The sequence below is a fragment of the Peromyscus eremicus genome, chromosome 7 (genome assembly GCF_949786415.1).
Source record: "Peromyscus eremicus chromosome 7, PerEre_H2_v1, whole genome shotgun sequence".
Taxonomy (NCBI): domain Eukaryota; kingdom Metazoa; phylum Chordata; class Mammalia; order Rodentia; family Cricetidae; genus Peromyscus; species Peromyscus eremicus.
In genome coordinates, this window is record NC_081422.1 from 32,722,764 (window position 1) to 32,736,093 (window position 13,330).

At 42.7% G+C, this 13,330-nt stretch overlaps 1 protein-coding gene across 1 annotated transcript; it reads right to left on the bottom strand.

The window, feature by feature from the left end:
• Positions 1–251: 251 nt before the first annotated feature.
• Positions 252–8,102, bottom strand: Tbrg1 (transforming growth factor beta regulator 1). Its single transcript, XM_059267647.1, has 9 exons — positions 7,841–8,102; positions 5,974–6,044; positions 5,151–5,371; positions 4,163–4,299; positions 3,746–3,892; positions 2,452–2,549; positions 2,084–2,194; positions 1,139–1,281; positions 252–594 (listed from the first exon to the last, which is right to left on the bottom strand). The coding sequence occupies exons 1-9, from the start codon at positions 7,982–7,984 to the stop codon at positions 449–451; spliced, it is 1,218 nt and encodes a 405-aa protein (XP_059123630.1). The 5' UTR covers positions 7,985–8,102; the 3' UTR covers positions 252–448.
• Positions 8,103–13,330: the final 5,228 nt, after the last annotated feature.

Below are 13,330 nucleotides of genomic sequence, written 5' to 3' on the forward strand. Positions count from 1 at the left end.
ATAGCAAAGCAGCTAGCTAAGTACCAAGGGGCAAGCTATCACCAGGGGCAATATATCACCAGGGATCTTGAACTTTGACTTCCCATGTTCCCAAACTGTGAGAAATAAATTTGTTGTTTACAAGCTACCTAGTTTATGGTATTTTGTTACAGCAGCCCAAAGAGACTAAACGTGTTTTTAAAGATTAAGTTCACTTCAGAGCTAAGAAAAAAATGATCCTATCCTGACTACAAGAAGATAAAAATAAGCAGAACTGTCAAGAGATATTTATTACTAAAAATAAAAGCAACTGAAGTTTATCCCAGGGTACACTGTCAGCATGGGAACATCCACGATGAAATGTGTTAATATCTTCTCTGCTTCTCGAATGCTGCCTTCTTCCACACGAGTAAGTCTTAGTTGACGTTAAAAACTCATGACGATGACAGGGACGCAGGCTCTCCCCTCTTCAATCTGAAGGCTGCATTGGGCTGCACTGTGATGGAGACTTCAGGTGCTGCAGGTCAGTGTCTCCCAAGGGCTCATGTGTCAGGAACTCTGGCTGGTAAGATGACACAAAGGCTTCATGCTGAAGCTCAGGGAGGTCCAGCGATCCTGGAAAAAACAATTCCTTAATTGCATTGTTGCCTGGGAATCTAAGGACTGCTTTGCTTGGACGCAACCTCTTAATTCCTTACACTTGTAAAAGTCAACCCTATTTTGTCCTCAGTTGGTAAAATGAACAGACAGGTATTTTAACAATGGGGAAAAAAAGAATAGATGTAGTGAATTGTCATACCCACAAACCCTTATGACTCTAACATCCCTAATATCCCTGACCACTTTCCATTTATGGGAAATAATCCAGGTAACATAGGTCGGGCCAAAGCCAACACTGACCTTTGACTTCACCTTAAGTTTTATTCTCTGTACAGCAAACCTGCCAGTTTCCACTTAAGGTACAGAATGAGACACTGAAGTTTAAGGACAGGTTCTTTGGGTAACATGGGAGCCTCAGGCAGGCTTCACATCCCCCTTATCCTGCACTCACCATGCCTGGCTCAGCGAAGCGTGCTACTTACTACACACCGGTGTGATAAGAGTACAGGAATCTAAAGATGGTTGGTTTTCAAACCAGAAAGGCAAAGTTAAAAGATACCTGGTAGAATGGAATCCTCATGGTCATCATCAAAGGTCTGTGAATCAAAGGCTTCAAGGCTCATAGCTGCATCGTTCTCTGGAAGCTCCTGGGCCAGCTGCCCCTTCCTGGGTTTGCAGGCATCAAACTTCACCCATTGATAACTGTGGACAAAAGGGAATCATTCTTGAGAGCTGCTAGTCCAGAATAACCTGCCCTACCAAATGGATCAAGTTATTTTTTTCATCAGGTCTTGCCTGATATATATCTAAAAACCATCAGCTAAGAAAAACAACCCAAACTTGAACAGGCAAGCCTCTGGTGACAGGTGACAGTGTTCCACACAGAAAATGGCACCAATTGAGCAGCCTTAATTTGACTTCAAAATACTCCAAAACATTTGTGTAACCATGAATGGGAAATTCCACACCTCACAGGATGGTCACAATTAAAATGAACGTACACTAAAAATATTATAAAACTGTCCAGGGAGTATGTGTAATATGTATAGGAAACAACTGGATTTTCTGTTTAGACTTAGGTTTTACCCCCAAAGTTACCTCTTGTGCATATAAAGTCGTCCTCCTCCACCCCCACCCAAACTTGATCTGAAGACCAAGAACTCAAGAGATCTGCCTGCCTTATGTGCACCACCATGCCTGGTCCACATATAGTCTTAAAAAACCCAACATGACCACCAATAAACCACATCTGAAGCATATCTCATCAAGCATTCTGGATACAGAGCAATCAGCCTGGTATGCAGCACACTGGGTAACGGGCTTCCTGCTCCCCTGTCTAGATAGGTAAGCGGGTCAATGTTGTGGCATGTGAAGAAGCCAGCACACCTTTGACACAGAAATGCATACATGAACCAAGAAGTAACTGGTACTCGGCTGCCAGTTTAGGACACTGGTCAGCTAGCAACCGAGTGCCTATCAATGGAACAGGTTTGCTCACACTTACTTGACACAGTTTTGAGCTTCTGGACAACTCTGAATCAGGTTGTGGACGATTGGATGAGAAAACCCAAAGAACTCAGCACCACATGAAAGCAGGTTAGGCATCAGTTTCCCCCTAAGCAGAAAAGAGAGAGCTTTAACTTGATGAGAGCTTAGGAGGAGGTGAAGACAGGCTTAAGAATGGAATGGTGGTCTGACCAGACACCACACTTAAGCTTTCCTAACACACTCTGAGGTTAGCAGCTAAGGAGTCTGAAGGATACAGCTTAGGTTTCTGTAAAGCAAGAGATCTCCAGGAACCGAGACAGCAAAGGTCTCAACTGTACCAATGGTGACCCTTTTAGTGTGCCCTCAAGCTGGTGGCCAACTTACGTTGCAGAACTGATGGTCCTGACCAGTTCTTCATAACAGGCATCTGCAGAAGAGCCGACGATGGTATTCTGGGGGTCATCTTCAGGAACAATTTCAAACTGACAACGATAGAACAATTAGGTCAATTTGCAAGGGGGGAGAAGTAGAGTTGTAGGACCACTATAAATAGTTCCAGTCTCTAGAGCTGAAGCTACTGCACAACATGCCAGGAGATGGGCACAAAAGCTTCTTACAATGTTGTTAAAAATTCAAACCCAAGTAAACAGAGAAAATCCCGTGATTTCGATTCTCTACATCTTGCTTATCCACTTACAGCCCTAAGTCCAAATACAAATAGTACTTTATAGAAATGAGATACATTGTTCTATGTTACCCTCTATTTCTCTGGGAAACATAGAAATTGTCTGGGCCAAATACTTTACCAATTTTTACTGTGTATACATTTTTCTTTATCTTTGCCAATACTGGATATTATCAAACTAAAGTCACCTGATGTTAGGGGAAAAAACTCAAGCTAAATTTTTATCATAAATCAATCATACTTAGAATCTTGTTTAATTAGTGACCTAAGAACATTAAGAAATTTTTTTCTTTTAGCATTTTGTCTCTCAGAGGAAATTAAGAATCATGTGATTGATTTTCATTAAACTTCTGAGACCCTGATTGGATACGCACTGCATTTACAGATGTTGAAAATGTGGTACCCTGCACAATGGTAACTTTTCCTATTAGCACACTTTGTGTGGAGCACGCTGTGTGGCTGAGATGATGTCAAACACCAGCTCCACCTGCCAGAGCTCCGACAGTGATCAGTTTATCACACAGTTAGGCAGGCTCGGGTTCTACTACTGGGGTCCTTACCATGCTTCCAGCTCAGTTTTCAGGATTGGTAGCTCTATCAGGAAGTGAAACAAGGCACTCTAAAACTGCTGTTTCTGCCCGAGGGTCCTTGTATTTTAGCTGAGGCAACAATGTATCAAGTAATCTGTATGCATTTGCCCTTAACCTAAGCCCACTTGTTTTAGCCTCAAACAGTAATAGTATGTGTGGTAAAATTATTATCGTTTAAGGAAAAGATACCACCTAAAGAATTAAATACAAATCTGTATCCCAGAAGCTGTCACAGCTGTGACAGAGCTAGCCAGTTTTCCTGTGTCTTGGTGTAGTACAAACGGTGACTACAGAGTGTCTTATAGTGTGTCAGAAGTAACAGTTAAAAAGCCACGGAGAAAGGAGGTTCTCAAAACAAAGACAACAACTGAAGGAAGGGCCGATCATCCGCTGGAGTGAGTACCTGCGGCTGCACACCGCCGTCCTTGACCTGACAGGTGTACAGACACTTCTGCTCTGGACACTTCATGCTGGCGAACACCCGAGTACTGCAGTAGCCCACAGGGTAGATGGCACTCTCATCATGGAAGCCAGGCCGGTTGGTGATGATCTAGAAAAGATTCCCCAATCTGGAGCTGAGCTCACGTAAGGCTTTAGAAGCCCAGTTTACGATGGCAGCCTTTAGAGCCACTCTGGGGCTGCGAAGAGTGACAAACAGAAAGGGATGGCCGTGAGCAGACAAAACTGACCTAGCTTCACAGGGACTAGATTTTCTGGGGTTGGTATGGATCAGCAAAGGGCTGCTGCCAGTGGGAACAGGGAAGGCTCAACCCCACTCCCATGGTTCTGATTATCCTGTCTATATGCTGGTCTCACTCACCTCCCCCAGGCTATATACTGTTAGACCCCCTAGTCCGATGGGGAACACAGGCCGTCCTGAGGGATCCAGGGCAATGGGCCGAACCAGCTTGCGAGCACCTCCCTCCATTTTCTTTTTCTTGGATGTTTTCTTCAGAACTGAAACGCAAATCTGGGGTCACCCACTTTAGGTCCCTGCCATTGCCAAGGGGAGGGGAAATTTACAAGCGAATGGTAAAGGCAGCAAGCCAATCCTGGTTTACACAGATGCTCTTTATGACGGCATTTCACACCATAAGCCCATCATAAGATGAAAATACTGTAAGTTAATGAGATAATATACCCAACTTAACAAACATCATGGCCACAGAGTCTACTGTGGAGTATCAAGTGTTTCCACAGTGTGTGTCTGTCTAGGAGCTGTGGCTGATGCCACTAGCGAATATCAGAGTCTCACTGCATATCACTATCCTAAGAAAAGATCAAAAGTCAAAGTCCAATGCATCCTGCTTTCCTAAAATTGTAACGTTGGAAAAGCACTAGGCTGAACCATCGCTGGAACTGAGGTACCATCTGTAGTCACTAAATAGCCATATGGGCCTGTCCCCCAAAGCCCAAGATCTAACTTGCCTACTAACAGTCACCAACTTTAACATAAGCATTTCGGTACTAAACATCTTACATTTTTCAGTGGCCTTCAACTGTACAACAGGAATCCCTGAGCTAGCGGTGTGCTCAAAAGGCCACCTTGCCCATTTCCTGGCCTCTAGGGAAGAGTACAGTGAATGCAGTCCAGAGAACACAGGCATGAGATGAGGAGTAGAGGCCTCAGGCTGCTTGTCCCCGTCTATCACATCTAACCAGAATCTCTCCAAAGTAGCTTCCATGAGACACGTGCTTCTCAAGGGACATTAGGGCACTTTATGAAACACATGTGGCCCCTTGTGTCTACTGGGTCTTCGTCATCGGTAGAGCCACTGAGGCAACAGATACACTGACTTCTTAAATACCTTCCAGTTTGTTGTTCTCTTTGCCCCTTTCTTTTTTCTCCTTCTTGGATTTCTTCCCAAATGGTTCCTCAGCCCCAGTGCTGGGCCCAGCTCCCGGGAGAGTTCCCACCGAGCTGGCCACACCATAAGCCAGGGGCAAGCTGGAGCTGTGGGAAGGAGCTGGCGCCTGTGGTTCCCCTTCAGTTAGAGCCTGAAGCTGGAGGAGCTTCTTCAGCAAGTATCTGTGGTTGGAGAGGAATGGGAGGAGAGGCGTCAAGTTCTGGTTTTTTTTTCTCAATTCATTATTTTACTTAAGTACTGGGAAGTACAGAATTATATACAAAGATTATCACACTCAAACAATAAGGTTCTTATTGGAGCCTGGAGACATTGAAGCCCTACAGGACAATCAATACTTGAAGAAATCCAGATAATAGCTAGCACTTCTCTTGCACCAGCAGGGCTCTTCTACCTTTAGAGTGGAAGGCCTCAGGTGTCTGAAGGGTGTTCATAGGAACCCACTGTGCTTTGCATAGGGAAATACAGACTGAATATTTGTAGAATGAAAATGTTTTTTATCCCTTGGTTTGCATAACTGGGAAGCGATAATAACTTATTACATGTAGCAAGAAGGCTTTGTCAGAAAGATAAGAGGAACTCTCTTGCCATCAGAGTCCAACAAAACTTGGGTGGGAAAACCACAGGTTTGGATTCTCTGTATTGTCTCAAGTGGTCAAGGGGTTATGCAATGTGCAAGAATCCTCTGGAGAAAAAAAAAATCTCCAATGCTACTCCCACCATTACTAACAACAACAACAACAACAACAAAATGAAGCTAGCTTACCTTCTTTCTTCTTTTGCTTTAAGGAATTTTTCCTCAAGACGAGCAATTTCATCACAAATAGCAGCATTTTCCTTTAAGAAAACAATGGACTGTAATCACATAAAATGAACTTAAAAATGAAGATATTTTCTGGGAACAAGATCTGTATCTCAAACAAACAAAACCCCTGCTGTGCTTCAGGATAAAAGGGAAATGCTATTCTGCTCTGCACACAAGCTATTAGCACATCTTTACAGGACTGGGAGATTGCTGAGCAGGGCAAGGCACCTTCTGTGCAAGCAAGATTACTTGAATTTGATCCCCAGAACACAGGCTGGAAGGAGAGAAATGACTCCTGACAGTTGTCTGCTAACTTCTACATGTGCTTGGCGGCACACACACATTAATAATACTAATAAAAGACATGCCTTTAAAATAATCTGTAGGTAAAGTTTGGGTTCCATGGCAGGCAGAGTAAATTACATAATTCCTTATCCAATGAAGGGACATCTTTCGATGAACGGGCACTCTTAAGGCATATACTAGAACAATATGGTACACCAGGATTTACATACATTTGGCAAATCAAGGTATGTGGTCACTTCAATTAGTGTAGCCTTTGGCAGAGAAAAAGGATATACCACCTAGACCTGAGTTTACACACTACAAAATTCTAAGGACTAGCTGTGCTCAACAGCCTTGACCTTGACAAGGACAATCTATCCCAAAATATTTATAGGACAATATCTTAGAGAGAAAAAAAGGAGAAAAGAAATTAAATATTGTGTGTAAAATCTTAGTATCATCATTCCTTACTTAGGACTGTCTAACTTAAGACCAATTCTGAAGGAAATGCCTATTTGGGTGCTTCCCAGGTAGAACCTCAAAATCGATGTTCAAAACATCCTCTGCTTCACAAGATTTTCGTACACTTAAAGGAACCATAATCCTTAACTAACAAATTTTAAGCAGTAGGCAACTCTAACATGAAATGACAAAAGGGAACGGTAAATAAGGAGCTGCATTGATGTACTTTTTTTTCCTCCAACACACAAATGTTAATGTTTTAGGAATGACAGATTTAATGTCAAAACTTTCCCTTATGCATCTAAAAGGCCTAATATGTTCAACTGAAATTTTGTAGACCGAAGAGTTAAACTCCTGACTCACATGTGTGAGAGCATTTGGAACGGATATCTATTTCCAAGCACCGAGGTGACTCTGGTTAAGCCAGAATAGTCTATTAGGTTTATCAGACCCTAGCAAGTCTTGGTTGGCAAAGCAGTTCATTCACTAAATCCGAAATCCCTACAATTAGGGCAGGAAGTGGAGACACACCTCCACAACAGGCCGTAGTGTGCTTCCTTATGAGGTCTACTTCCAGTACCAAGTTAGAGGGAAGGCAGAAATACTCAGAGAAGCCTCGTCAAAGGGAGCCACAACCCAGGCATTTCTGAAAGATTCAGATGCCTGTTTAAGCAAGGTGTCAGCCACGGCGTTGGGGTTGGGGTTGGGGCCAACGCCGTGGGGGTTGAGGTGTGCTTAGGAAATAGGCTGTGTAATGAAAATAATAAACTGTAATCAAGATATTCAAGTCGGAGTCAGGGCAAACCATCTCTCGGGGCTTCGGTGTTCTTGCCTTAAAAGACTTAATACTTAGCTCATCTAGAAAACGAAACGTGGCAAAAAGTTAACAATTACAGTTTACTGGTGGAGCACTTTGCAGTCCTCGTTTACAGAGTAGACAGGACTAGAGAAATGGTAACTTATCCAAGGATAGGGGGCTATTAAAGTGATGAAATTAACGCTGGACTGATACTGTTTCTCTGGGGGAGGAACAGATGGGGAAACCTGTCCCCAGGGAGAGAGCGGCTGAACCCAGACTCACAAACACGGTGGCCTTGGCCGCTTTGCGCAGCCGCAGGTACTTCAACCGGTACTTCTCGTTCTGGCTCTTCTTCGGGAGCCTTTTCATCCTGGCCTTGGACAGCGGGGTGCGCGGCTCGGAAGCCAGGCTGCCCAGCAGGCTCATGATCCGGCCCCAGCTCGGGGGCTCCGGGCCGCGGAGGGCATGGAAGGGAGCCACGACCAGACGGCGGTCCCCAGCACTTCCGCGTCAGTTTCCGAAGGAAGCCCCGCCGGAAGTTGCGCAACACCACTGCCACGTGTAACTTCCGGGTTTGGGAAGCTACGGTTGGTCCCGGCCCAGCGGAGGGGACTTGGAGGAGGAGTGTGGCTCCGGGCTGCGGGGAGAAGCTGAGGCTGGAAAAGACCGGTTCTACCCGGGTGTTAGAGTGCATCAAGTAGCGGAAGAAAGACAAAAACAAACAAACAAACAAACAAGCAAAAATCGCAAAACAAAACCCTTCTGCGACCGTTCCCGTTCTCGCGTCGCTCAGGCGGGTGCGAGTCAACATTTGCTTTTCCCAGTTGCTCTGAGCAGACCTTCCTGGGTTTTAGGAGACTTGAATATTAGTGCTGGAACACAGCTTCCCATTTCTGCTACTCGCACAAGTGTTGTGAACTTCGGGGATAGGAAGAAAAGAAAAAGTCCTTGATTGTCCCAAAGCTTGGGATCTAGTTGCAAACAATTTTAATAAAATGTTAGCATAAAGTCGGCGTTCAGTGGTTTTTTAATGAAACCAAGAGTGTTTCCATACACATACCCTCTATTTTTAAGTAGTTTAATCTTTATAACTAAGGTCAATTGAAGGATGAACAAATCAAGTGCAAGATGGCCCTAGAGCGGACAGCAGGCTTACATTGTTTTAGTAGTGACACAAAACCAGTTCACCGAGCCTCTTGTTCAGTTTTTTTTTCTCTCAAAACAATATTAGTAATAAGATGGGTGGGATTTCCAAACCAGTATCCTGATACAGAAGGGAATTGCTGTAAAATTATCAGAATCTAGACATTTAAGGTTTTACATGAAAGTTCAGAAAGATGTTATATAATTAAGTTCATTGAATTAATAAAGAAAAATTTACTAGTAATAAAAACAGAATTCATTAAGTGACCTACGTACTTCATCTCTGAAAGCTGTAAAAACAGTTGCAGTTTTGACAGAACAGATTTTTTTTTTTTTCCCCAAGACAGGGTTTCTCTGTGTAGCTCTGGTTGTCCTGGAACTCACTCTGTAGACCAGGCTGGCCTCGAACTCCCAGAGATCCGCCTGCCTCTGCTTCCCAAGCGCTGAGATTGAAGGCATGTGCCACCACCACCCTGCCACAAAATGGATTTTAACACAGAGAAAAAGCTTGTAGATATTTTCCTGTAACTGCCCAGGTTATAAGCTGCTTTTGATGGATGTGATTGTGTCTAATGGTACAGCTCCAGGGTGCCATTTGCCTTCACAAATATGCCTAAGGCAGCCCTGTAGATTTAGTTCTGGAAGCTCTAGGTGTCATTTGCCTTCACAAAGGTACCCAAGGCAGTCCTGTAGATTTAGTTTTGGAAGCTGTCAGAATTGTGACAGGCTATAAAATACACTGTCTTTGAAAATATGTACTGGAATAGCTTGGAACCTGAAAACAGTCATAGTAATCAAAATTGACTTTATTCTTAGTAAAAACATTATTTTTAATTGCCTGATTTTCTGTCTACCTGTGCTGACTTTATTTGTATTATTCATCTTCTTCATGTGTCATGTCTACTGGGAGGAAACTCTCAGCCTCTGTTTTAGTCTGCAGGCTGTTTTGGTCAATGGACTTTAGTGGAATATGAACAAACATGTTTATTGTTTCTTCTTCATTAGAGACTTTCTGTTTTACAATTAAGACACTTTCCTTTCATATTTTATAAATTAAGAAGGTATTATTTATTTGTTGGCCTTTAAAGACTGGGTTCTTTAAACTCACTATGTAGGGGACAATGACCCTGAATTCCTGATCCTCCTTGTCTCTATCTCCCAAATTCTGGGGTTACAGGCATCGACAGCCATGTCCACCTTGGGGGAATTTTTTTTTTTTAATCCATGGGCTAGGGTCTAACTCAGTGGTAGAACACTTGTCTGGTAAGTGAAAGGGCCTGGGTTTGACTTCTAGCTCTCCTGAATGAATGAATGAATGAATGAATGACAGAGGACCCGAGTTTGGCTCCCAGCATCCACCTCTTGTGACTCACAAACATCTGTAATACCAGCTCTAGGGGATCTGACATGGGCCCTTCATTCACATGTGTATGCCCATCCCCCATAATAACTAAACTAAACATAACTAAAAGTTAAAGGAAAAACAAATCTTTGAAAAAAACAAAAACATAAGAAACCCATTATTTTGAGCTTGATCCTATTCATGTTAAACTTTTGACCTCCATCATCAGACCAATACAAAAACAAACAAACAAAAAGCTGCCACCACCAAAAACAAACAACAAAAAGCCCCCGCCCAAGAAACCCATAATGCCGCCTCTTTGAATGACGTACTGTTAACATTTTAGTATATGTGTTTGATATTTTCACAAAAGATAGACCATACTGAATAGAATGTTTCTTTTTGCTTATTTTTTATCTTTTAAAGAGTTATGACCTCTTTGAAAGCACTGCTTTGTTTTTCTTTTTTTGGTGTGTATGTGGTATGAGTGTGTGTGCACCTGAGTGTGAAGGTGCATTCACCTGTGTAGGTGTATACGGAGGACAGGGATTGATTTCTGAATGTCTTCTTCAGTTGCTTTTCCATTTTTTAAAGGCATTTTTTTTTCTCACTGAGTTGGCAACCATTTTGGTTAGACTGACCGGCCATTGAGTTCCAGAAATCTGCCTGCCTTGGCTCCCCAGTGCTGGGCTTATAGATGTGCACTGCCACACTTGGTGTTTCAGGTGAGTGGTGTGGATCTGAAATTAGTGTCCAATACTTGTGCAGTGAGTACTGTACCCTGTGAGCTATCTCCTTAGTCCTGTAGGCATAATTTAAATGTCTTTTAACTGTTTCAGCTATGGCTATATTGTCTTTTGCACAATTATTTCTATGTTGTTTGGCTTTTTTTGGTCAGTTCGTGTGACACACACCTCTGTGGCCAAGGCCCTTTGATATTGGACTATGTGCATGAGTTTCTGCGTTCCAAAGCCTGGGATGCTACTGACAAACTTGTTTTCTTCTACTGACTTAAGCAGGTTAGTGCCTACTATGACACAACTGTTAGAAAACTTCATTCAAGAAGGAAGACAAATACATTTGCAATATTGATATAGTATGGATGTTTATTTCTGAAGTCGATTTTGCTTAGCAACCATCTAGGGAAAGAGGGAGAAAACAGGAAGGATTCTTGAAGGAGCTACTCCTGGGCACCCTAAAGTAGAAGTAGTTGTTGGTACAGCAAAGGGCAGAGACGTCCACCCTGGAGGCAAGACTGCATGTCCAAACACTCAGTGTCGTGAGAAGCATGGGTACTGCAAGTAGCTGATTACGGTGAAAGCTGTGTGCATCTGTTGTGGGGTTGGCTTCTGGCTTCTAGTCTTGTGGAAGGAAAGAATTCAGTCTAGAGACACAGAGTTTAAGCAGTAGTTTATTTAGCAACGCAAAGCAAGCCTTCCACAGAGAGACCAAAGTGGGCTGTTTGAGGGTGTGTACAGATGGACAAAAGTCCAGAGGGTTCTCTGTTGTGGATTTTTAAGAAGTTAGAGGTGGGTAGCATCTTCATAGGGTAAGGTGACTTGCTTTTCCTCCCAAAGCATGGTGGGTCAGATTTCCTTTTTATGGTATTTCTTCCCATGAGCCTCTAGAAATATCCATGACAGCAGTGGGTTGAAGGGGTGGGGACAGAAGGTGAAGGCGAAGGAGGAAGGGAAGAAAGAGGAGGAGGAGGTGGTGGTGTTATCAGAACTACTTCATTATAGCAATATTGAAGCTGAGATCTTTTGTGGACAGAGATCCTTTGCTAGGGTACAGGTGTGGTGAAGTGCCCTGGTGTTTTGGTTTTTGATATAGCAAGAACTACTTATCTGTAGCTTCAAGGATGTCTAACTGCCAAGAAACATTCTGGCAGTCAGAAGACACAACTACCAAAATGCAGCTGTGCTTTTGTTGTTTGTTTTGGTTCTCTCTTATCTGATGCTTTTCAAAGTGCCATGACTGATCTCACGTCTGACTGTCAGTTAAGAAGGTTATGTTGTTCCATAGTACAGCCATTCTGTTAGTTTTAAAATTGAAAGCCGAGGGCAGAGTTTGTTTGTTAAGTTGTACAAACATGCTTGGGCTATCTTCTAGGACTCCTTTCTCCCTGCTCCACTACTCATGGCCATCTTTTTACCTAATGGGGAAGCAAGAGCAGAGAATGGAGCAGTAGGCAGCATGTAGATCACGAAAGTCTTCTGTACTCACTGGGCAGCTGGACTTTTATGAATGTCATCCGTGAGCATCTATAAAATCTTGGCCTGCTTTAGGTAAATTTACCTTAATTTGTCAGAAGCAACATGGCTTTTCTACTCACCTATACAAAGAAGGATCTAGATGGCTTGTATTAAAAATTCTCTCAAGAAATATATGACATACAGCTTAAAAAATGTTCATTAAGAGACACCATGGTACTGTGGGTAAAGCACAGCCTATGGAATCAGAGCAAAGCTTTGGTAGTTAGATGCAAGGATGGACTCGTGAACTGGAGAATATACAGAAGTGAACCAATGTGACTTTCATGTTTAACATTTGTTTATTTGTTTATTTATTTATTTGCATGTGGAGATCAGAAGCTAATTTGTAAGAGTCGGTTTTCTCCTACCATTTGGGTCCCAGGATTGAATTTAGGTCATCAGGCTTGGCAGTAAGCCCCTTAATCTACTGGCCTTCAATTGTTGGCTGTAAGTGAAGGTGTAGTATCCCTTGAACTATTAAGATTTATGAAAATGTTCACAGTCCATAATCTGAGCCCTTGTTGAAAAGCAGCTTTAGTTTATATAATAAAAAGTGTATTTGATCCTTAAAAATTCCATTCATGGCCTTTTCTTCTGTCCTTACATCCCAAGAGCAGATTACAAGTTAAGTTGTCTCACTTTGCTGGCCATGGAGGGCTTGGCAAGGCTGAAGATGTCTACAGAGCAAGATGACAAGCAAAATCAAAGTGTTTCCAGGGGTTTCATATTCTTATTAATCTCTTACTAAATTGTTCTACCTGCTCATTGGGGTGAGGCAGTCATGACTTCTAGAGTGAGTAGATATTGTGAGAACTTTCCTCTATAAATGGCCTTTAGAATCTTTCTGTGTTCAGTGTCTAGACTTCAATTCATTCAGTGTCACTGTCCTCAGAATGCTCTAGACCTAATTTTTCAGATCTTTGACTCTTTTCTAGACTTCACATTGAATTTTCATGCATTGATTCTATCTTCTTAAAAATACAGGATATTCAGCCTAATCCAATCTTATCGATTTTAAGTGGATATCATCAT